This window comes from Peromyscus leucopus, chromosome 22 (genome assembly GCF_004664715.2).
Source record: "Peromyscus leucopus breed LL Stock chromosome 22, UCI_PerLeu_2.1, whole genome shotgun sequence".
In the NCBI taxonomy this organism is placed as follows: domain Eukaryota; kingdom Metazoa; phylum Chordata; class Mammalia; order Rodentia; family Cricetidae; genus Peromyscus; species Peromyscus leucopus.
Window position 1 is genome coordinate 35,005,094 of NC_051081.1, and position 24,392 is coordinate 35,029,485.

Genomic DNA, 24,392 nt, shown 5'->3' on the forward strand with positions numbered 1-24,392 from the left:
ATTAATTATTTTTCTTTTAATGGTGCATACAGTTGGAGTTTATTAAGAAAATGTATTTTTCCCCAACACGTGGGAGCCAGTGGCAGGCAGATCTGTTTGAGTTCAAGACCAGGTGGTCTACATGGCAACTTCCAGGACAGACAGGGCTACATAGAGAATCCTGTCTCAAACAACAAAAGAGGTATTGCATCTTTTTGTAGTTTTTGAGAATTTCATATGGTCCAGCTAGTCTTGAACTGGATTTATAACCTAGGATGACCTTGAACTCCAGATCCACCTGCCTTCATCTGGCCACCAAGCTGAGTTTAGTTTTGTTTATTAAGACAGTGCCTTGCCGTGTAACCCAGGTTGGCCATGAACTCAGTCTAACTCTTTTTTAAAGATTTATTTATTTATTATGTATAGTGTTCTGCCTGCATGTATGTCTGCAGGTCAGAAGAGGGAGCCATATCTCCTTACAGATGGTTGTGAGCCACCATGTGGTTGCTGGGAATTGAACTCAGGACTTCTGGAAGAGCAGCCAGTGCTCCTAACCTCTGAGCCATCCCTCCAGCCCCAGTCTAACTCTTGACAGCCTTTGAACTCACAGTGATCCTCTGTCTCAGCCTCTTTGGTGCTGGGATTACAAGTTTACAGGAGCCACACACTCAATATGAGAAGGTTTTATCATTGATGTAAACATAGGCATTGGGGGAGAGGGACAGTAGAAAATCTAAATTGTTAAGCTTTGAGAGACTGGCCTTCAACACTGGCTTTGAAAAAAGCATTAAAGCTAACTATAGGAGTAAACAATTAAAACAATGTTAATGTGTTCTATTTTTTTCGTGAGAAGGCATGGATGCTGGAACCTTGACTCTTTAGAAAACGTTTTCCTGAAAGCAGTGGTGTGGTGTGCCTGATTGGTGGTGTTTGTAGAATTTAAAATCCTCCCAGAAATAGTATTATAGGTTGACGCATATCCTTGAATTTTGTCAGCTAATTTTTATTGCACAGCTTGCTGTAATCTGGGTTAGTTGATGATTTGCTTTTAGGCAATATTTGTCCTTCCCAACCCATTTAGTCTTGATTGGTTGATTTCATTCATTCATTCAATTTTTTTTTTTCCTTGAAGCAATCTCCTGTAGCTTGGTTGGCCTGGGATTCTTGATAGTCCTGCCTCCTTTTCCCCAGACCTGGGATTATAGCATGTAACACCACCTATTTTTACAACCCTTCTTTCCATGTTCCCCTGCCATCAAACCCAGGACCACCCTGTACATGAGAGACAAGCACTCTTCCATTGAGCTACATCTCTAGTCCCAATCTTGTTTATTAAGTGTGAAAAAGAATACATTTTTTTTTTTTTAAAATTCGGAGTGAATTGGTGCAATGGATCTTAAAAGCAAAAACAAAACAAGATGGTGCCTTTACCAACACAGCAGCATTTTGTAGATGTGTGGGAAATGCAAATTATCCTCAGACCCTCTTGAGCCATCTAGCCCAGCTAATTTTAAACAGCCCCTCTCTTCTCTGTCCCTCTTCCTCTTTTCCAGACAGGGTCTCACTCAGTAGCTCCAGCTGTCCTCAAAGCCATGAGGATGTGCCTGCCCGAGCATTTCCAGTGCTGGGTGAGCCAGCATGCCTCACTATCTGTTAGACATGGTCTCTCTGTTCAACCCAGGTTGGCCTGAAAATCTTTTTGTGGTACTCAGCCTACTGAGTGTTGGAATTACAAGCATGAGCTACCATTCTTGGCCTTTTTCTTTCTCTCTCTCTTTTTTTAAAATGGACACAGGAAAAACTTTAAGATCTTGGAAACTTGTTATATGTTACTGACATACAGGTTAGTAACATCTTGCCTGCTGGACACATGACTAGGTACTAGCATAGAACCTGTCCTAGCATGCTACAAGCTCCTGTTGTATTTCTTACACTGGAACTTTTCCTGACCACCTGTGATACTAATATATTCTAATGATCTAACATGAATGTCCTGTAAGTCCCTCCTTTTGGCATCTTAAAAGTCCTTGACATGTGGATAGAATTTGGACCTTCAGTACAACCAATTACTACAAGGGTGTTCAGGAATACTCTCGTGTGGGTCCCATTCTTCATCTGTAAAATGGGAGACCAGCACCTATCCCAGCAACACAGTGAGTGACAGTGAATCTGCCACACTTGGGTGACAAGCACCTTTACCCTCAGTCATCTTCCTGGCCTAGTTAACCTTTTTAGTTACTTAATGTGTGTGTGCGCGCGTGTGCGTGTGCGTGTGCGTGTGCGTGTGCGTGTGCGTGTGCGTGTGCGTGCGTGTGTGTGTGTGTGTGTGTGTGTGTGTGTGTGTGTGTGGTGGTCAGAGGACAGCTCTCTGGAGTGAGTTCTCTTCACTCAGTTGTCAGCCTTGTTGACAGGTGTCTGCCTGCTGAGCCATCTTGATTTTCCTCATAAGTTTGTTTTGTTTTTATAACTTACTCTAAAAAATCTTTTTGTTTGTTTTTGTTTTTTTTTTTGAGACAGGGTTTCCCTGTTGTAGCTTTGGAGCCTGTTCTGGAACTCGCTCTATAGACCAGGCTGGCCTCGAACTCTTGTCTTCCAAGTGCTGGGATTAAAGGTGTGACCACCACTGCCCGGCTAACAAATGATATCTCCAGTCTTTCTTTTTTAAGCAATTAAGAGAAAACAGAGAGGAGAGGGGACATTCTAGACAGAGGAAATAGTGACATAATTATGTGCAGGTCCGAGTGAAGACCCTTCCTTGTCTGCTGCAGGCCTGACTGGGCTGGAGTAATGGGAGTCAGTAGATGTTGAGGAAGCTGGTGTGGGCTAGCTCTTGGAGAGCCTGCTAATTCTGTTAAGGATTTGAACAGGGATGTGAAATGGTTAGGTTCAATTTACAGAAGAAATGACTGTGAGTTCAGGTGCAGAATAGGTTAGCATTGGAATTTCCTGGTTAGACTTAGCCAAAGATGTCTTTAAACTTCTAGAGATACATTGAATAGCTTAACCTTTAAGGTACACAGATTACTATGTATGTGAAAATGACTATCAGTAATATCAGTGACTGTGGCAATTGTGGTTTTTTTTAATGACCTTTAAGTGCTAAATACATTTAGCAAAATATTGAACCTGAGGTCAGATTCTGTTTATAGTTAATTTGCTCTTAAACTTGATCAAGTCTTTTAAGTTCTGAGCTTCCTTATCTGTAAATTTAAGAAACATGTGTTTAACTTAATTGTGTTAATCGCTTAACTCTAGTTCCCATATGGGCTGAGTCTTGCTGAGTCATTTTCTTAGACTGTGTGGGTGAGGCTTAATTAAAACCAACTAAGAAAACTTAATGATACCCCATACCTCTCTGTACAAGTGTTATTTATTTCATGTATGTTTCAGTCATTGTATCTCTGCCCCCACCTCCAGTTTTTTAAGAAGCAATCTCAATATATAGTCCCCTGGCCTGGAACATGAGGTATTCGTGCCTCAGCCTGCTGGGTGCTAGGATTACAAATGTTACAATTTCTGCAGTTGAACCATCTGAGGTAGTGGTCTCTTCGACAGTAGCAGGCCCTAGCTAGTCGTATCTATAAAATTGCATCTTTGACTTTGTAGTTACTTGTTTTCAAATCTTTCTTTTCCACTATTTTTTTAGTTACTATTTTGTGTGTGAATTTTTTTGCCTGCATGTGTGTTTGTGTCCCACATGTATGCCTGATGCTCACAGAGGCCGGAAGAGGGTCTTGGAATCTCTGGAACTAGAGTTGCAGATGGTTGTGAGCTGCATATATAGATCTGGATATATATATAGCCCTGGATGACCTGGAACTCCCTATAGTAGACCATATTGGCCTCAAACGCAGAGAAATCCACCTGCCTCTGCCTTCCAAGTGCTGGAATCAAAGGCATGTACCACCATGCCAGGCTGATTTTTTTTTTTTTTTTAATTCAAGCTTTTTAAAAAATAGACAAGAAGCCGGGCGGTGGTGGCGCACGCCTTTAATCCCAGCACTCGGGAGGCAGAGCCAGGCGGATCTCTGTGAGTTTGAGGCCAGCCTGGGCTACCAAGTGAGTTCCAGGAAAGGTGCAAAGCTACACAGAGAAACCCTGTCTCGAAAAACCAAAAAAAAAAAAAAAAAAAAAAAAAAAAATAGACAAGATTTATTAGTTTTAATTATGTGTATGTAGGGGGGAGGTGTGGCTGAGAGCCCCTGGAGCTGGATTTACAAGCAGTTCTGAGCCACCTGACTTGATGACCTGAGTCCAGGGAACTGAACTGAACAGTTAGTTCTCTGCAGTACATATAGGCTGGGTGGTAGTGACACCTGCCTTTAATCCCAGCACTTGGGAGGCAGAGCCAGGTGGATTTCTGTGAGTTCGAGGTCAGCCTGGGCTACAGAGTGAGATCCAGGACAGGCTCCAAAGCTACACAGGGAAACCCTGTCTTGAAAAACCAAACAACAACAACAACAAAAAGTACAGTACATGTGCCAAATGTTTGAGCCATGTCTCTAGCCCTAATTGTATTTTTAATTGTATGTGTGTGCCAGGGGTGCATGTGTGCCCGGGTATGAATATGTGGAGGCCAGAGGCATTGGATCCTTTGGGGCTAGAATTGGAGGAGAAGGTTGTGAACTGCCCAGTGTAATTGCCTGATGTGGGTGCTGGGAACTGAATTCAAGTTCACTTGACTGTAAGAACAGTATGCATGGAGTTTAACCTCTGAGCCATCTCCCCAGCCCTACAGAACTAAAAAGTAAAAATTCAGACTTTTGAGTAGGGCTAGAGACTAATAGCAAGGCATTCAAAAAATCTTAACTATCCAGTCATGGTTATAGATACCTTTAATCCCAGCTACTTGGAGAGTTGAGACTGGATGGTTCCAGGTCCAAGTTCTGTCTGGGCTGTTATCAGTTCAATGCCTGTCTGAGCAACTCAGGGAGATCTGTCTCAAAAGGAAAGTAATAAAAACAGGCTGGAGATAGGGCTGATAGAGCACCAGTCTAGCATGTGTACAGCTCTGGGGCCACTTTCCAGTCTGCCAACAACAGTAATTTCTGTTTTTCAGTTTTTGAGACGGTTTCATGTAGCCCAGGCTGGCCTCAAATAAAGCTGTGTAGCTAGCTCATCCTTCTACTTCCGTCTCTCAAGTGCTGGCCTCACAGGCTTGTACCACTGTGCCTGACTTTATTTTGGGGTTTCGAGACAAGATCTCTTTAGCCTGGAACTCCTATGTGGCTTAGGTCTTGGCTTCCTGAGTGAGTGCTGGGATTACAAATTACAGGCATGAACCACAACACTTAGCATGGTCAGATATTTTTGATAATAGTCTTGGTTTGGGAAAGCTGTATGTCAGTCTTAGATTTATCTTTTCATTGTCTGTTACATTGAGCTATACTGGACAGCTATATATTTTTATTTTCGAACTCTTTGGACTTGAAATGATGCATCCTTGGCTTTATCATAGGATCCAGCTGTCATGGTCCCCTGGTTTTGTTACAGTTTATGGAAGATGCACCTTTGCTTTCCTGCAATGAGAGCTTGCTGCAGGATGCTAGGTTTTCCCGTGCAGTAGAGAACGGTGGGGCAAGAGAAATTTCATTTCATTTCGCTTCTTCTTAAACAGGCATGTAAACTTTTATAATCATGTAATAAAGTCTGTATTATGTTGAGCCTCAAGGATTATTTCTTCTTGAGTTTTTTTTTTTTTGTTGTTGTTGTTGTTTAGGAATACTTAGAACTTTCTGGATTGCTTTTTCCTCCCTTCTTGTGGTCCTTTCGAATAGTAGTGAGGAGAGCATTGCCATTGTACAGGTGTAGGAGGCAGCTTGGTGACAGGCACTGATAATGTGACAGGTGTATCATGGCCAGGCCTTGAATGTGGGACTAGAAACTTACAGGTTTAGTTTGGCTCCACCTAAATTTCATTATCTGTACTGCTCTGCACCCCAAATAATGTCCATATGATGGACTTGGTGGCACATGCCTGTAATTCCAGCACTTGGGCGTATGAGGCAGGGAGACCACTGGGAGTTCAAGGCCAACCACCAACCGACCTGTCGTACATAGCAAGTACCAGGTCAGCCATTGCTAAGAAGCAAAACGTGCTGTCCCTCAAAACAAACCCCAGAAACAGTGAGTTTGTGGTAAGCCCTGACCTTTGTGTGACTACATGGGGAGTCACTCTGAAACAGCCGCCTCATTGTGAGACTTCTTCCAAGGAAAAACACCTTTGAGGTAGTTGGAATTAACCTTTTTTTTTTTTTTTTGGTAATAACAATGGTTGTTCAGACTTGAGGACTTGGCTAATACTTTGTCAAATGAACCAAGTGACAGTATTTGCTGCTGCTGATAAAAATGCATGCTTTACAGTTCTGGAAACGTTGTGTGATCCTCTGTGGCATGTTTTCCCGGTAATTGAATTTTCTCCTTCCATGCATGGTGGCTCATGCCTGTAATCTAGCACTTGGTGAAGTGGGAGCAGGAGGAACTCTGTAAGTTAAAGGCCAGCTTAGACTACAGAGTGAGACACTTTCTAACACAAAACAAAACAATTAAAAATCTGGTAAGTTCCACAGTGATAATAAACATGGCCTTTTCTCCCCATACTGTAATGAAATGTGTCAGCATTTTATTAAGGAACTTGTAAGTCAATAAACTTGAAATTCCAAATGGCCAAAACATGACATTAAAAATCATCCATGGCTCCAGGTGTTGGTGGCGCACACCTTTAATCCCAGCACCTGGGAGACAGAACCAGGAGGATCTCTGTGAGTTTGAGGCCAGCCTGGTCTACAGAGTGAGTTCCAGGACAGCCAGGACTGTTTGACAGAAAAAACCAAAAAAAAGAAAAAAAGAAATCATACATGAGGAAGATCCATTGAAAGTATGAAGTGACTAATGGGTTTTAGTGTAGTAATATATGAAAACTTCAGCAATAGGGCTTCAGATTCCAGATTGCAGCTATCTTTAAGAAATGACTGCTGAGCCATTTAGTGGTGGCACACACCTTTGATCCCAGCACTTTGGAGGCAGAGGCAGGTGGATCTCTGTGAGTTCTAAGCCAGGTCTACAGAGCAAGTTCCTGGACAGCCAGGGTTGTTATACAGAGAAACCCTGTTTTTAAAAATGAACAAACAGAAATAATAAAGAAAAGAAAGAAATGACCACTGGGCTTTGGCGGTGCAGTGCTCAGAAGAATTAGAAGCCTGGAAGCCAAACTGATCTGTTTTGTAGTGCTAAGAAAATCTAAATGCAGAGCTCCCCCTTTTCCAGATACATATCTGTATGCAACTCGATTTTTCTCTGTGACTTTATATTCTTTACATGTGTCAGCCAAGTATACTGTAGCAAACTGAATGCGGAAGCACCTAAAACTCACTGCTGTCTGTCAGGGTAAACACCAGTTACAAAACCTTAACATCATGCCACTTTTCTCACTAGGCTTATTTTATTTCGGGTAATGTTATTTTTTAATGAAAATGTTATTTATGTTAACATGCAGTATGTTTATTATTTTCAAACATGCTAGTCATCTGCTTAAATTTTTCTTAGTTTTAGTTTCTAGTATGATAAATACAAATTGGCATAAACCATATGGCAAAAGCTTAATTGGGTCCTCAGTAATTTGGGGACGTAAAGGACAGAAGAAAAATTATGAGGAACCGTTGACATGCCTCTTTTCTTCTGTGTACATGTTGAGGTCATGAAATGTGCCTGAGAGACAGGTTCGTGCTGTGTGTGTCCCATCAGAAAACAGATTCCACTCTAGGTTTAATTTAGAGTATTGCTGTTTGTTTTAAAGGGAAAGAGAAGGTTGGGCGTGGCAGCACGGGTCTGCTATCCCAGAACTCTGGGGGTAGAAGTAGGATGACGCTTGCAAGTCTGCTATACAGCAGGTTCCAGACTAGCCAGACTGCGGAAAAGGAAAAGGAAAAGAGGGATTAATAGTGGAGTTGTTTCAAAAGTGGTGGAAGGCCCGGTTTGGAAGAACAGACGGGAGAAGGGGTTATTATACAAAGAAGGAGCCGCCGCCTTCTGTGGGCTGCAGTTCTTAAGCATGTACTTAATTTCTTGTTGAATGTTGGAGGTAGCCTTTCTGCTCAGCGAGGCATGGAGGTCCATACCTGTAGACTGAAGTGGGAGGATCACTTGAGCTTGTGAGTTCAAGACCAACCTGGACAAGACTCATCTTAAAACATTGTTTTTGTTTTCATTGCTGTGACTGATGTGCTGTTGAACTAATGCCCTGTGCTGGACTGCCCACTACTGTTGCCTGTGAGTAGAGGCAGAGCCGCTGGGTCTGTTGGAGCTGCTACCAGAATCAGGTGGCTTGCTGTCTTCTTCCATTTCATTTCCTGCTAGGATGTTTAATTAGCAGATTCTGTCCAGAGCCAGGCTTTCAGAACTTGTACTATAGATGAGAATCAGAATAGGATACTAAAAGCTTCATATAGTTAACAGGTAAAGTGGGTTTTCAGGTTTTTTTTTTTAATTTATTTGTGTGTGCATGCACATGTGCATATGTGTGTGTGCATGCAGGCACATGTGTATTCAGGCACACATGCCCATGTGCATATACATGGAGGCCTGAGGAAGAGGTCAGATATCTCTCTCTCTCTCTCTCTGTGTCTCTCTCTCTCTCTCTCTCTCTCTCTCTCTCTCTCTTTTATTCCCTTGAGTTAGAGTCTCTCACTGCACCTGGAGCTTGCCATTTTTCAACTAAACAGGCTGTCCAGTAAGTTCTGGGGCTTCCCTTGTCCCTCCCCGCTCAGTGAGGCGTTTACAGGTACATGCAGCTACAGCCGGCTTCTATGTGGATGTTAGGAATCCAGTCTCAGGTCCCCATGCTTGTACAGCAAGTGCTCTTATCCATTTCCCCATCTCCCCAGCTCTACAGTTTTTTAAGCAGTTGATGAAGGGGCTGAAGTAATGCGTTAGTGGTTAAGAGCACTTGTTGCTCTTCCAGAGGGACCTGACTGAGTTCTGTTCCCAGAACCCATGTGGGACAGTTCACAACTATCTGTAACTCTAAACTCCAGGGGATCTGATGCCTCCAGTTTCCTCCTGCGCCTCTACCCACACATGCACATATCCACATGTAGATATACATACCTATATCTAATTAAAAGAAAACACAAAGATGTTTTTTACAAGAACCAGCTAATGAAATCAGTTTAGTATAATAGCTGTCTAGGCTTCTTCAGTGGTGGCTTCAAGCTCTTCTCCTGACTCAGTACAGATGGAAATTATCTTAACAGTCTTAGGACTGTTGAAGTCAACCAGTCACTTGAGGATGCTCATCTCATCCATGTCTAGAACCTTCACCACAGGGTGTTTTTGCTGTAGTGATTCTCAAAGGGTATGGGAACCGGTCCTTTGACTTTCAAATCTTTCCCTTCACCCCTCTGACCAAGTCAGCACACACCACCAGAAACTTCCTGTTGGGAGTAAACAGTGGTGAGTGAGGAGCTGGAGCCAATGAAACACAGCGCCATTGCAGCCTGGTTGCTGTATTTCACTGAGGCAAAGGGCAGAAGGAACAGACTAGAGCTCTAGAGTCTTATGAAGGAAGCTAAAATGGTAGTAGATTATGGTCAGAACCCCAAGGTTTGATTTAATAGAAAGAGTTGGAGAGAGCTTTTCAAGTGGTGGGTGAATATGAATGAAATGAGGTTAGAGTAGAGGAAATGATTATAAGAGAAGGTAATATTGCACTTTAAAAATTCAGTTTATTATTATTTATGTGCGGATGGTATGTGGGGGCACTTGTATGACAGTGTGCATATGTAAGGTAGAGGACAGTTGTTGCCTGGGTTCAAGGGATCATGAAACCCAGGCTTCCAGGCCTGAGTGTCAAACACCAGTTTCTGTGAGCCATCTCACCGGCATCGTTATACTGAATTTTAAGAGAGAGCTATAAACAGTGGCATCAGAATTTGAACTTTACCTGGTAGAAGTTTTATTTTATTTTATTTATTTATTTTGTATATAGCATGTATGACTACAGGTCAGAAGAGGACACCAGATCTCATTACAGATGGTTGTGAGCCACCATGTGGTTGCTGGGAATTGAACTCAGGACCTCTGGAAGAGCAGTCAGTGCTCTTAACCGCTGAGCCACCTCTCCAGCCCCACCTGGTAGAAGTTTAAGAGCAAGAATGACATAATGAAAGGAACAGTATACAGCGTTGGAAGACAGAATGGTGGAGCATGAAACAGAAGAGGCTATCGGGACTGCTTTGGAGGCTGGTGGTCTGAGCATGGGATGATGGGAAGGCAGGAAAGAATCTCCTGGGACTGGAGTTATAGATAGTTATGAGCTGCCAGGTGGGTGCAGGGAGTCGAACCCAGGTCAACCTTAATCACTGAGCTGTCTCACCCCGCCCCCCAACTACTTAACTTTTAAAAGCAAAAAGGTTTGAGCACTTCCAGATCTGATCACTACAAAGTAACTGGTACACAACCAGCGTTCTAGCCTAAGTAGCTAGGAAACAGGACAAAGCATATGAAACAACTGCTCCCTGTGAAAAGGAAAAAAAAAATAGAACCCTGTAATCTGCTCAGGTTTCTGTCTGAAACTGGATTCCAGCGCACAGTTCAAACAGAGAAAGGCAGTCTTCTCAGGCCAAAGGGGATAAAATGTACAGGCTGGATGGAAGGCAGGAATTTGTAGATTAAAGCGTGAGATACAGAAATCTTCAGAAGAGCCCCTTTTTGTCTTTGGCTGACTTTGGGTGAGGCTCACAGGCTGGGCAGGTAACAACTATGAAGAACTTGGTAGATGTTATTGCCACTCACAGGTTGGGAGACAGTCTAGTTTGTAATGTGCGGAGCAGATCCTTATCATTAAGGATAAAGTAACCCGAGAAAGACCGTTTTAGCCCCTCCCTAAAGGGGAAGTGGGAAGGATAGAGAAAAGAAAAAGAGGTTGATAAGCCTTCGACCAATTAAGCCAGGGTTGAGGTGTAGTTTAGTGGTAAAGAGCTTGCAGACCATGCAGGAGGCACTGGCTTCTATTGCCAGTGTCACAAAGTAAGCAAAAGAGATTAAGCCAGTTCTCAATTATCTGCCACAAGGGCAAAAACCCAACATTGAAAATAGTCCTTATACCATTATAACCAAGTGTGGTGATTCGCACCTGTAACTCCAGTATTTGGGAGGTGCAGAAAGATCAAGAATTCAAAGCCAGCCATGGCTTTGTTAGAGAGTTCAAGGTCAGCTTTGGCTACATGACAAACTGAGACAGAAGAATCTTGCGGGTTAAAACTAACCTGGACTTCTCTACATAGTAAGTTCAAGGCCAGCCTGCACTGTGAGGTCCTTTCTAAAATTAAAGGACTGCATATTCATCAACAAGTATATAAAATAAGTTCCCAATTCATATTAATAGATAAATAAATGGGAAAATATAACCTTTACCTAGAGAAGAGTTAGTTTGTAGGTCCAGAAATGGAAAGATGGCAGGTTTAGAAGACAGTTGCCATGAAACACTTAAAGGAAAACATGATCAGGACATCATGACAGGGTAAGAACAAAAGACCCAGTGAAGCTTCTAGAACTGAAGGATTCAGGATCTGAAATGAAAAGTTCAGTCAGGGATCTCTACAAGTTACACACTCTAGAAGAAAAGGAAAGAAAAGTTAGTAGAAACTATTTACACTGAAGCACAGGCCAGCAAACAGACACCATGGCAGTGATGTCTGGGACAGTATCACCTGGTCTAACACACACATGTCATTGGAGTCTGGGAAAAGGTGGTTTGCAGGAAAAGTATTTGATAACTAATGGCTGAAGAATTTTCAAATACCCTAAAAGCTGTGAGCCTATAGGCTAATGAACCTTGGTAGGATGACTACAAAGAAAAGAGCACCAAGACCCATCCTACTCAAGTTACTGAAACCGGAGTTAAAAAGGAGCGGTATGGAGCTGGAAAGGCTGTTCTGTGTTTTAGACCACCTGTTGTACTTGCAGAGGATCCTGCTTCTATCTCTAGCATCCACATGGGTGCTTACAGCCATCTTAATCCCAGTTCCAGGGGATCTGTTACTCTCTTCTAACCTTGATGGGTATCAGGCATGAACATGGTGTTCATACCTACATGGAGGCAAAACACTGATACATTTAAGAATAAATAGGCATAATATAAGCCACATGTGATGGTAGATACCTATAGTCCCAGCACTCAGGACACTGAGGTAGAGTGTTTCAAGTTCAAGACCAGACTGGGCTAGGTAACAAGACCCAGCCTTAAAAACAAAACTTATTAAAGTGGGGTGGGATGGAGTGGGGTGAGGTAGGGTGGGAACAGAATGATGTGTTGAGGGATTAAGATAGGAACATCTATTGATTTCTTTTAATCAAAAATAACATAAACTCAGGAAATCCTAAATTGCAGTACAAATGAATAACAAAACAGTTGTAGGATTTAGAACAGCACCAATAGAATGTGTATATAATTATAAAATGGGTTATTGGATTAATTTATATTAGAGGCTGCATAATATCACAGTTGCTGTCTGGAGATCTTGGGAAGCCAGTAGCTACTTGGTTCAGAAAGCTGAGCATGTCAAAGCCAAAAGGATCAATGATGCCATCCTAGTTTGAGACTTGAAGCCTTAGAAGTTCCAAGTCACTGGTGTGATATACCCATAAAGATAGAAGAAGCTGGGAGTCTGGGCAAGGATAGCAGTAAGAAGAATCAAGCTTGAGCAGCGTGCATAAGCATCCCCCTTCCACTTTTTGTTTGTTTGTAGACAGGGCTTTGTGTAGCCTTGGCTGTCCTAAAACTCGCTCTGTAGACCAGGCTGGCCTTGAACTCACAGAGCTCCACCTACCTCTGTCTCCCAAGTGCTGGATTAAAGGCGTACGCCTCTGCTCCCTGACACCCCCCCCCCTTTAATTGAAACAAGGGTTGTACATTGCACATGTACTCTACAACTGAGTTATGCCCCCCAACTCTGACCTCATTTATTGTGTGGGAATAATAATGTGGAGTAGGGTTGTTGAAAGCATTTAGTGGTTATCCAGGCAAAGAGCATCTTGGAGCAGTGCTAAGCACACTGTGCAATGTTGATTAAGCTATTATTACTGTAGGAAAAGACCCTTATCCTTCGATATACTCTCAAGACACTCGTTTGCATGCACATACAGGGTAAAAAAAAGAATGTCCATATTAGAAAATGGCTGTTTTGAAATACTGTTAGTGTGCTGTTTGTGAAAGAACTGAGGTTGGAACCTGGTTTCTTAAATCCTAGACCAGGAGACATTCAAAGGTGACTGTGTTTGATTTTTAATCCCTCTCAGAGACACTTGGTTTTACTTGATAAAAACCGTAAGTGTTGACAGTTTGTGAACTGGTGAACTTCAGCTCTCTGGAGCTCAGTGCATGGCTGCCTACGCTGATCATTGACAGCGCAGTGGCTGGACGGTGCGCTTCGTCTTCTTGCCACTGGATGGTGCTTGTGTAACACTGAAGTTGGCTAGGTTAGCTGGCCTTGAATGTGCCCTGCTCCTCATGCCTGTGACTCCCCAGCAATGCTCTCATAGGCATGTGCCACCATATGGCTCGGTGTGTTTTCTGATGTGGTTTCTCTCTTGAGCAGCTGAATATTGATACATATGTGTACTGTAGTAAATGAAGTACTCTTTTAAGCTGAATCTCAGGAATCAATAGCAAGTAAAAATTCTGTGAGTGTGTTTTACATAAGCATAACCTGTTTGGGGGACATTGCTCATTGGATCAAATCCTGTATTTGTCTGTTTCAGCAGATGACAGGATTGCAGCAGAATCTGATTATTCCCCTTGGCACATCTTAGAGGGTTATTGTTATGCTCTCCTGTCTTCTCAGGCAGCTGAGCTAGTTAGTTATTTTTGCTCTGGTCCCTAAATTTTAAAAAGATGATTTATTATTTTATATGCATGGGTGTTTTCCTGCATGCTTGTATGTCATCACATGTGTGCCTAGTGTCCACAGAGGTCAGAAGAGGGCATTGGGCCCTCTGGAACTGGAGTTACAGACTGTCATGAGCTGCCATGTGAGTTGCTAGGAATTAAACCCCTGTCTTCTAAAAGAGCAAGTGCTCTTAACTGCTGAGCCAATTCTGTAGTCTTGATCCCTAACTTTTATCCTAAACCTTTCTGGTTAATTTTCCACATTTAGTTATATACTGGGCATATATGGGAGTATAAAAACTAAATGCTGGTATAGCAAAAGTATTTACTTAGGAAAAAGTTAAGAGCTGTAAAGTTGTCTTTGTAAGCTGTGCGTGGTGGTACATTCCCATAATCCTAGCCACTTGCAAGAGGATAGAGAGTTTGAGAGCATTGTGAGCTTTACATAGCCAGACCCTATCTCAAAACAAATAGATTGGGACTGCAGGAGGAAAATTGGAGTGGCCATGCTAAGAAACATGAGTATCTTTGTTTTACACAGTGATGATCCAGTCAACATTTTCCGTGTGGTAGAGAGGGTGTATTTGCAAATATGGCTCCTTGGTTGACCTAATGTTGATTTCTGTTGATATAGTAGGTACAACAAATCCTTACCCTGAAATCATTACCCTGTGCCCACCTTGTTTTGCCTTTCTCAGACAGTTTTGGCTCTTTCTGTTAGTAGGCTGTATTTCTGTAACCGAAACAAAACAAAACACCAAAAAAAAAAAACAAAAAACAAAAAAAAAAAAAACAAAAACAAAAAAAAAAAAACCCAAAAAGCAAAAGTTTTTAGGTTCCCATTCTTACTGTTGTGGAACATAGGAATTCAGTACCACAGGACGTTCCTGGTACTCCATTGTCCTCTTCTCAAATAATAACAGACATTTGGTCACTGCTTAACCAAGTAGTACACTGTAGTTACGTTTTCCTTCTTTTTCTTCTTTAGTTTATAGTCCCTTCTTTTCACAGTCACCCAGATTTTCAGGTACTCTCCTTCAACTCAAACAGAATCAGTAGACCTTTTTTTTTTTGTAGATTGTATTGCTATTTCTTCTTCCATAATCTACCCCTGGGCCCAGTAGACACCCCTCCTCTTCTCCCCCCCCCCCCTTTTTTTTTTTAAAAACCGGGTCTCATGTAGCTCAGACTGACCTTGAACTGGCTATGTAGCCGAGGCTCAACTGCCTCCTGAGTGCAGGGTTGATAGTGTGAAGCGCCCCTCTGGAAAATAATTTACTTCTGTTGCTCTCCAGGCCAGTTTGACCTTTTTCATCACTGACAGCGAATTCTATGTCCCTCTCTCGGTTTGCTAAAACTATCTCCTGTGGCTGTCTACAGGATGCGTGTGTAGAGAAATTCACACTGTGCCTCAGAATGCTTTCACTTGGTAGAAGGAAACCCAAAGAGAAATAGGAGAAAGGGTGTAAAGGTTGATGTGCACATGTATGCAGGAGCCACATAGAAGCATGAAATTCAAAAAAGAGTCAGATGGTTGAAGCTTAACTGTCCTTTTGAGAAAGAGAGTGCGCCTACGGCTTGCTGTGCTACTCTCCCTTCCTGCCGTGGTGACAAATAGCTGCCGACCAACAGGGAAAGAAAGGCTTCCTTTAGCCACAGTTCTGGGCTAAGTCACCAGAAGAGCAGTCCCAGTGGTAGGAGCTTAAAGCAGCTGTCACATCACATCACATCCCAAGCAGAGAGACGAGGATGGACACACACCACTTGCTCGCCTGTGCTCAGCTCCACTTCTCCAGTTTGACACAGTCCAGAATCCTCTGCCTAGAGAATGGTGCTTCCCACAGGGGTGGTCTGCCCATGTCAATAAACTTAATGACATGCTAACAGGGCAGTCCAATGTGGACAATCCCTCATTAAAACTCTCTTCCCGGTTGATTCTAGGTTGTGTCAAGTTGACAGTTAAAGCTAACCATCACATTTGTGCAAGCATGAGCTCCTGAGTTCAGATTCCAGTACTCAAAAAGCCCTTGTAAGCCTTCCCCCGGTGTTTTCTGTGACGTGTCTTGGTGTAAGTCATCCTTTATTCATGCAGTACTTGATGAGTCTTTCAGTTCAAAAGTAGATCTTTTTGGTTTTAAGTTTTAGAGAGCGAGTGGTGAACGTTGACTGAATGTGGTCCTGAAAGAAATTCAAGGCGTTTAGGATGATGTTTCTTTTTAATTTTTCTAAAATTTATTTTTATTTTGTGTGTATGGGTTTTTTTTTGCCTACCCTTTGTACCCCCCACCCACCCACACCATATCTGTGCAATACCTGAGGAGGCCAGAAGAGGGCACCAGATCCCCTGTGACTGGAGTTAGAGGCCGTTGTGAGCCACCATATGGGTGCTCGGAATTGAACTGAGTCTTCTGAAGTGACAGCCATACTCTTAACTGCCGTGCCTTCTCCTCAGTCCCTAGGGTGATGTTTTTATCTTGACCAATTTGACTCATGAATTTCTGAATGTTTTATAAATTTCCCAGATGCCTTTTTGTTAGTGATTTTCAGTTTAATTTTTTGGGATCAGAATGCATACATTGTATGATTTCAATACATGTAAACATATTTTATGTGGTAGATGTTCATTGTGTGCTGTAAGTAAGAGTGTGGAATCCCAGCACTTGGAAGGCAAAGGGAGACAGCTCTATGAGTTGGAGGCTAGCCTGGTCTATATAGTGAGTTCCAGGCCAGTGAAGGCTACATAGTCAGACTCTGACTCAAAAAAAAAAAAAAAAAAAAAAAAGTGCGTGGGGGTGCCGGTGAGTAGGAATTTTTCTGTCTATATATTAAAAATAATTTTTAAGTAAATAGGCATTAAATTTTCCAACTAAAATATTAGTATTTAAAATTTTCTATTTCCTCACTTGCAGAAGCTCTTTCTATATAGTTGTTGTTCCTATCAGGCTTGGTCTTGTCATACTCGATTCAGGTTGTGGACACGTATATTCATGTGTGGCATTTCTGTTAGTGTATATGTATAAGCAAGCAGGTTTCGCCGGTCGGTGGTGGCACACGCCTTTAATCCCAGCACTCGGGAGGCAGAGGCAGGCGGATCTCTGTGAGTTCGAGGCCAGCCTGGGCTACCAAGTGAGTTCCAGGAAAGGCGCAAAGTTACACAGAGAAACCCTGTCTCGAAAAACCAAAAAAAAAAAAAAGCAAGCAGGTTTCAATGGTATAAGCATTTGACTTCAGAAAATTTTATTATTGCCAAGAATAAAGCAACAATTGTAATTTACCTTCTCTGTGTTACAGGAATAGACTTTAAGATCAAAACAGTTGAACTACAAGGAAAGAAGATCAAGCTACAGATATGGTAAGTGACAGGTTTACTGACTTCACATGTTGGTCACCGCTGTTTAAAGTTTGTGGTGAGACTCCCCTTTGCCGTTTGTCTAGCGTCTTCTAGACTGCCCTCCTGAAGCAAGCAACAGTGGCTTCCAGGAAGGAAAACACTGCTGTTGACTTGAGACCCATGCACTGTCTGTGCCTGGACTGTGTGACTCCACAGTGTCTGTGTCTGGACTGTGTGACTCCACAATGCCTGTGCCTGGACTGTGTGACTCCACAATGCCTGTGCCTGGACTGTGTGACTCCATAGTGTCTGTGTCTGGACTGTGTGACTCCACAGTGTCTGTGCCTGGACTGTGTGACTCCACAGTGTCTGTGCCTGGACTGTGTGACTCCACAGTGTCTGTGCCTGGACTGTATGACTCCACAGTGCCTGTGCCTGGACTGTGTGACTCCACAATGCCTGTGCCTGGACTGTGTGACTCCATAGTGTCTGTGTCTGGACTGTATGACTCCATAGTGTCTGTGCCTGGGACTGGTGTGTGACTCCACAGTGTCTGTGCCTGGACTGTATGACTCCATAGTGTCTGTGTCTGGACTGTGTGACTCCACAGTGTCTGTGCCTGGACTGTGTGACTCCACAGTGTCTGTGTCTGGACTGTGTGACTCCACAGTGTCTGTGCCTGGACTGTGTGACTCCACAGTGTCTGTGCCTGGACTGTGTGACTCCACAGTGTCTGTGCCTGGACTGTATGACTCCATAGTGTCTGTGTCTGGACTGTGTGACTCCACAGTGTCTGTGCCTGGACTGTGTGACTCCACAGTGTCTGTGCTGGACTGTGTGACTCCATAGTGTCTGTGCCTGGACTGTGTGACTCCACAGTGTCTGTGCCTGGACTGTGTGACTCCACAGTGTCTGTGCTGGACTGTGTGACTCCACAGTGTCTGTGCCTGGACTGTGTGACTCCACAGTGTCTGTGCCTGGACTGTGTGACTCCACAGTGTCTGTGCCTGGACTGTGTGACTCCACAGTGTCTGTGCCTGGACTGTGTGACTCCACAGTGTCTGTGCCTGGACTGTGTGACTCCACAGTGTCTGTGCCTGGACTGTGTGACTCCACAGTGTCTGTGCTGGACTGTGTGCTCCACAGTGTCTGTGCTGGACTGTGTGACTCCATAGTGTCTGTGCCTGAACTGTGTGACTCCACAGTGTCTGTGCCTGGACTGTGTGACTCCACAGTGTCTGTGCCTGGACTGTGTGACTCCACAGTGTCTGTGTCTGGACTGTGTGACTCCACAGTGTCTGTGCCTGGACTGTGTGACTCCACAATGCCTGTGCCTGGACTGTGTGACTCCACAGTGTCTGTGCCTGGACCGTGTGACTCCATAGTGCCCTGAGCACACAGCTCCGCCAACCCCACGTGAGAGGCCGAGAGGGAAGAAGCTGCCTTGTAGCACTCCTTTTATGGCGTGTCACTGGGAATAATAGTGTTTACAACATTCTCTCCACTGTGCATCTTTTATTTAATGTCGGAAAGTTCTGCTACTGGCTCATAATTTTAGAAACCTGACCATACTATACTAACTAGACTGGTAAAGATGACAATTCAGATGTTTAACATCAGTTTTGCTTACTGGGTTTAAGTGTGTTGGGTGGAGCCGTGGTTCTGCTGACAGCCGCCACTCTGTACACAGAGCATCTTTGGGAAGTGCCGTCTTACAGCATTGCAGGAACAAAGATATGTTTATTATTCTAGAGCACTGGATTAGACTTGGACTTGTGTGAGAAGTTTTAAAAATAACTTCACCAGCAAATAGGCAGCTCTAGCCCTGAGCAAAGGGGTTGTTAGTTGCCAGTTAGTCCAGAGGTAGTGAGGCAAGAACAAGAAGCCTTTTCTCTTGGTTTGAAGTGTGTTGTTTGAGAGATGGCTCAGTGGTTAAAACATGAACTTCTGCAGAGGACTCAAGTTCAATTCCCAGCAGCTACATCAGGCAGTTCACAGACTACCTATAACTCCAGCTCTGGGGAATTTTGATACCTTTGGCCTCTGCAGGTACGTGCGCGCACATACACACACACACACACACACACACACACACACACACACACTCGCACATACACACACACACACACACACACTAATGAAAATAAAGTAAAATAAAAATACACCGCTCATTGTCAGTCTGCAGAGGCTGGGCATTGTAATGAGAATCCATGTGTGAAACTCAGGAAAGGATGGGTGGAGAAAACCAGATTGAGCCCAGCATGGTGTCTGTAGTCCCAGTTTGGGAGAAGTGGAGACAGGAGGGTTAGGCACTCAAGGCTACATACTAGGTTCCAGGAGAGCCCTGGCTACATGCTACCACATTTAAAAAACAAACAAGGTCATTTGGTTAAGGTACAGTCATTGAAAAGTGTAAATGTATGAAGTATGCAAATTAATGGGACACAGAAAACTTTAAAAGATTAATAACTTGGGTTATTCTAACAGAAATGGGAGGTAATAATTAAGTGTTGTGTTTCTGAAAAATGAAGACAACTTTTTAAAAACAGGCACAGTGGGGGCTGGAGAGATGGTTCAGTGTTTAAGAGCATTGACTGCCCTTCCAAAGGACCCAGGTTCAATTCCCAGCACCCATGTGACAGCTCACAGCTGTCTGTAACTCGAGTTCCAGAGGACCCGACACCTTCACCCAGATATACATGCAGATGAAACACCAATGTACATAAAATAAAAATAATATAAATTTAAAAAAATCAAACAAACAGGCTCAGTGAGATGGCTCCATAGGGAAAGGTGGCCCACCAAACTTAAAACCCGCATTTGACCCTCAGAACCCGCACGGTGGAAGGCAACACCTGCCCCCCCCCCCAAGTTGTCCTCTCGTCTCCACATGTATGTGTTGGCATAGATTTGCCTCTCCTCAAAAAATAGGAAAATAAATGTTTTAAACAAATCAGCCAGGCATGGTGGCACATGCCCTTAATCCCAGCACTCGCTCAGGAGGCAGAAGCAGGCAAATTTCTGTAAATTCGAGGCCAATCTGGTCTACAGATCAAGCTCCAGGACAGCCAGGGCTGCACAGAGGAACTCTGTCTCAAACAAACAAACAAACAAACAAACAAACAAACAAACACAGACAGACAGACAGACAGACAACTGTTAGCCACTAGTCATTTTCCTGGCCAGCAACTCTATCATCCTGAGGATCCTAAAGTCTTCTGTGTACTCTGTACTGATGACTTTATCCTTTACCCAGAGACAGTGAGTGGCCTCATTTCAGCACTGCTTCCTTTTCCCTACTGTGTGTGTTAGACGTGATTAGAAGGACTTTATAACTAAATACAGGAAATTAACAGGCTGAGATGAGGCCGGGCCAGAGCAGAGTTGCAGTGACCAAATACCTTGCAAAGGACTCTAGAGTCCTCAGGATGATGGAAATGTTGATCAGGACAATGTTTGTATGGCTGACAGTGGCTGATGGAGCATTCAACACCCTGAACAACATCATTGTTGCAGCCCTCGTGGGAAAAAAAGCCTTGAACCTGGTCTGCTTGCCATCACGAGTCTGTTCCTGCACTGGCAAACCTAGGCGCCGAGGAGCTGGCTCAATGGTTAAGATTTTACTGTACAGATAGGAGGACCAGAGTTCAGATCCCAGAACCCACTTACCTACTGAGTGGGTGGCAGCACTGGCCTGCCATTCCAGTCTGGAAAGGTAGAGAAGAGGTCTTCAGCAAGCTGGCTCTGGAGACTAGCCATATTGGCAAGCTCTGGGGTTGCTTGAGTGACCCTGTCTTGATGAATCATATGGAATAACAATCAAGACTGATACCTGATATCAACCCTGGGCCTCCACACACATACATGCACACCATAGACACACGGAAATGGGAAAAGAAAGAAAGAAAAAAAAAAAAAAAAAAGAAAACAAGAACCCCTGACTCTTGAAGACATCCCCATGCCCTCAGGAAGAACTGAAGGGGCTTCTTGAGGGATAAGGAGAAGGGATCCATCTCCTCCAGGGCCTTGATAGCCTTGGTCTTGGTCTTATCTCTGTAAGTTCTGTAGCCAGTCACTGCTGCTGACTCCTCCCTTGGGAGAGCCCCAGTCTCCCTGGCCCTTCTTTTTTTTTTTTTTTTTTTTTTCCAGTCATTCTCTAGCATGTCTTGTGGTTTACATTTTAAACTAGGTGTATGTCTGTGTGTGGGTATGTGCTGTGCTGGCAGAGGTAAAAGGCATCAGTCCCCGTACCTGGAGTTGCAGGTGGTTTCGAGCCACACCACAGGAACTGACCTTAGGTTTGTGACTCTGTGTGCGTGTGCGTGTGCGTGTGTGTGTGTATCAGTCTGTGTGTGTCTGTGTTGCCCAAGGAGGGAGAAGAAGGCATCGGATCCTCTGGAGGTGGAGTTATAGACCACCACTTGAGAGTCACCTGATGTAGGTGCTGGGAACTGAACTTGAGTCCTTTGAAAGAGCAGCACAAACTCTTAACTGCCGAAGCAGTTCTCCAGTCCCGTGTTTCATGCTTGGAGCAAAGGCCAGGCTTAGCTAAAATATCTGGATAATTTACCAGTAACAGGTGAGGGTTCCAGTTTCTGTAGGTCCTTGCCAACATGCCTTTTTTGTTATAATCATCCTAGAGAAGTTGAAGTGGTATCATTGTGGTTTTGGTTTACTTTTCATTTCTGCTTGATGATGATGATGTTGGACCTCTTAAATATTTATTGACCATGTAAGCTTATATTTGTGTAAAAATGCATTTATATATTTTGCTTATTTTTTAAATTTATTTGTGTATTTTATGTATATGGTGCTTTGTCTGCTTGCATGTCACACCAGCAAACATACCCTGCCCCCTCCCATGAATTAACTGACAAAGGTATATGGAAGAGCACAGCAACTGCAGATAGTCTCTATAGATGCTTGCTGAGGAGAGGAGTGGGTGGGATGTGTCTCAATGGTGGATCTCTTGTTAGACATACTTAAGCCATGAGTTCGGTTTTTAACACTAAAAAAAAAGTTTGCTAGGAGGTTTTGTTTTGTTTTAAACATAGACAAGCATCTTCTAAAATTACATAGACTAGTATAGCTAAACAGTTTTAACAAAGTGCACTAAGAAGAATCAGTCATATGATTTTTAAAGGTCGCCCCCCACACACACACACACAGGGTTTCTCTGTGTAGCAGCTCTGGCTGTCCTGGAACTCACTCTGTAGACCAGGCTAGCCTGCCCCGCCTCCTGAATGCTAGGATTAAAAGCATGGGCCACCACACCTGGCTTGCCCAATGATTTTTAAAGTATTTTATTTAGCAGCAGTAGAGCAAGACAGTATGGTAAAAAGGGAAGACATAGACACATAGACTATTAAAACAGAATAAAGGGAGCCAGGAAGCTGGTTCAGTGAATAAAGGTACTTGCCATCAATTACAACTGAGTTTGATCCCATGACCCACAGGGTGGAAAGAGAGTATCCTGCCCTGAAAGTTGTCCTGTGACCTCTACACATATACCATGGTGTACACATGCCCTTCTATATATATATATGTCCAATAAGTAAATATAATTTAATTTTTTTTGTCCTCATGTATATATGTATACCATGTGCATGCCTGGTGCCTGTAGAAGAAGGTGTCAGATCTCCTAGAACTGGAGTTACAAGTGGTTGTGAGCCATCTGATGTGGGCTGGGAACAGAACCTGTGTCCTGCAAGAGGAACAAGTCCTCTTAACTGCTGACCCATATCACCAGCCCCGACATGTAGTTAGTGTGCAGAGAAGTATTTATACATATACAAGTAAGTGAAAGGCAAGAATGAAATCTGAATTCTGTCTTAGATAATACTAATGTCAAGTTATAGTTTTGCTACTACACTACAGATACCTTTGGGTTACTTTATGGGCAAGGCATGGTGGTGCATACCTTTAATCCCAGTAATTGGAAGGCAGAGGCCGGAGAATCTCTTGAGTTTGAGGCCAACCTAGTCTATGTAGCAAGGTCAAGGCCAGCCAGGGCTAAGTAGTGAAGCCTTGTTTTAGAGAGGGATGAGGTAATAGCAGGCAGACAGCTCTGCTGTTTAAGAGCACTGGCTGCTCTTCCAGAGGACGACCCAGGTTCAATTCTTAGCACCCACATGGCTTACAACTGTCCTCAATTCCAGTTCCAGGGGATCTGGTTCCCTCTTCTGGCTTCTACACGTGCCAGGCATGCACACGTTGCATATACATGCAGGCCAACAAAACATTCAAATGCATAAGATAAAACTAATTTTTAAAATTACTTTTACAAAAAAACTTGCTGGGCGGTGGTGGTGTTGGTGGCTGTGCACACCTTTAATCCCAGCACTCAGGAGGCAGAGGCAGGAGGATCTCTGTGAGTTCAAGGCCAACCTGGGCTACAGAGTGAGTTCCAGGAAAGGTGCAAAACTACACAGAGAAACCCTGTCTTAAAAAACAAACAAAAGCCGGGCGGTGGTGGCGCATGCCTTTAATCCCAGCACTCGGGAGGCAGAGCCAGGCGGATCTCTGTGAGTTTGAGGCCAGCCTGGGCTACCAAGTGAGCTCCAGGAAAGGTGCAAAGCTACACAGGGAAACCCTGTCTCAAAAAAACAAAAAAAAAAAAAAACCCAAAAACAAAGGTAGTCTTTGGATCTGATGCCCTCTTCTGGTTTCTGAAAGGCACCAGGCAAGCATGTAATGAGTATGCACTCATGCAAGCAAAACCCTTAAACATTTACATAAGAAATTAAGATGCACAGTTAAAGAGAGGGGGCTGGAGAGATGGCTCAGTGATGGAGAACACTGGCTGCTCTTTGGAGGACCCAGGTTCAAGTCCCAGCATCCTTGTGGCAGCTCACAACTAACTGTAACTCTAGGCCAAGGAGATCTGATGCCCTCTTCTGGCTTCCATGGGCACAAGGCACATATGTGGTACACAGACATACATGCAGGCAAAACACTCACACACAGAGAAATAGAAATAATTTTTAAAAATTCATACAATGAGGTGGAAAAACGTGGAGGTGGGGATGTAGTATAGTGGTGGATTACTAGCGTGTGCAAGACCCTGGCCAGGCTGCAGTGAGTGAGTGAGTAAACTAACAAACAGTGGTCTTTAATGATCTAAGAATTTCACATGCTTTCGTGTTTATTATGGGAGTAAGATACTGAGTACAATGGATCCAGGAGTTTTTATATGGC

The 24,392-nt window shown here is 43.5% G+C and overlaps 1 protein-coding gene across 2 annotated transcripts in view; it reads left to right on the forward strand.

The window, feature by feature from the left end:
• The window catches only part of Rab10 (RAB10, member RAS oncogene family), a 54,570-nt gene that overhangs the window by 19,154 nt on the left and 11,024 nt on the right, over window positions 1-24,392 (forward strand). For both annotated transcript variants that reach the window (XM_037198076.1, XM_028874204.2), the window contains exon 2: window positions 17,156-17,216. In XM_037198076.1, coding sequence (XP_037053971.1) covers window positions 17,156-17,216 — 61 coding nt within the window. The remainder of the gene's footprint in view (window positions 1-17,155; window positions 17,217-24,392) is intronic.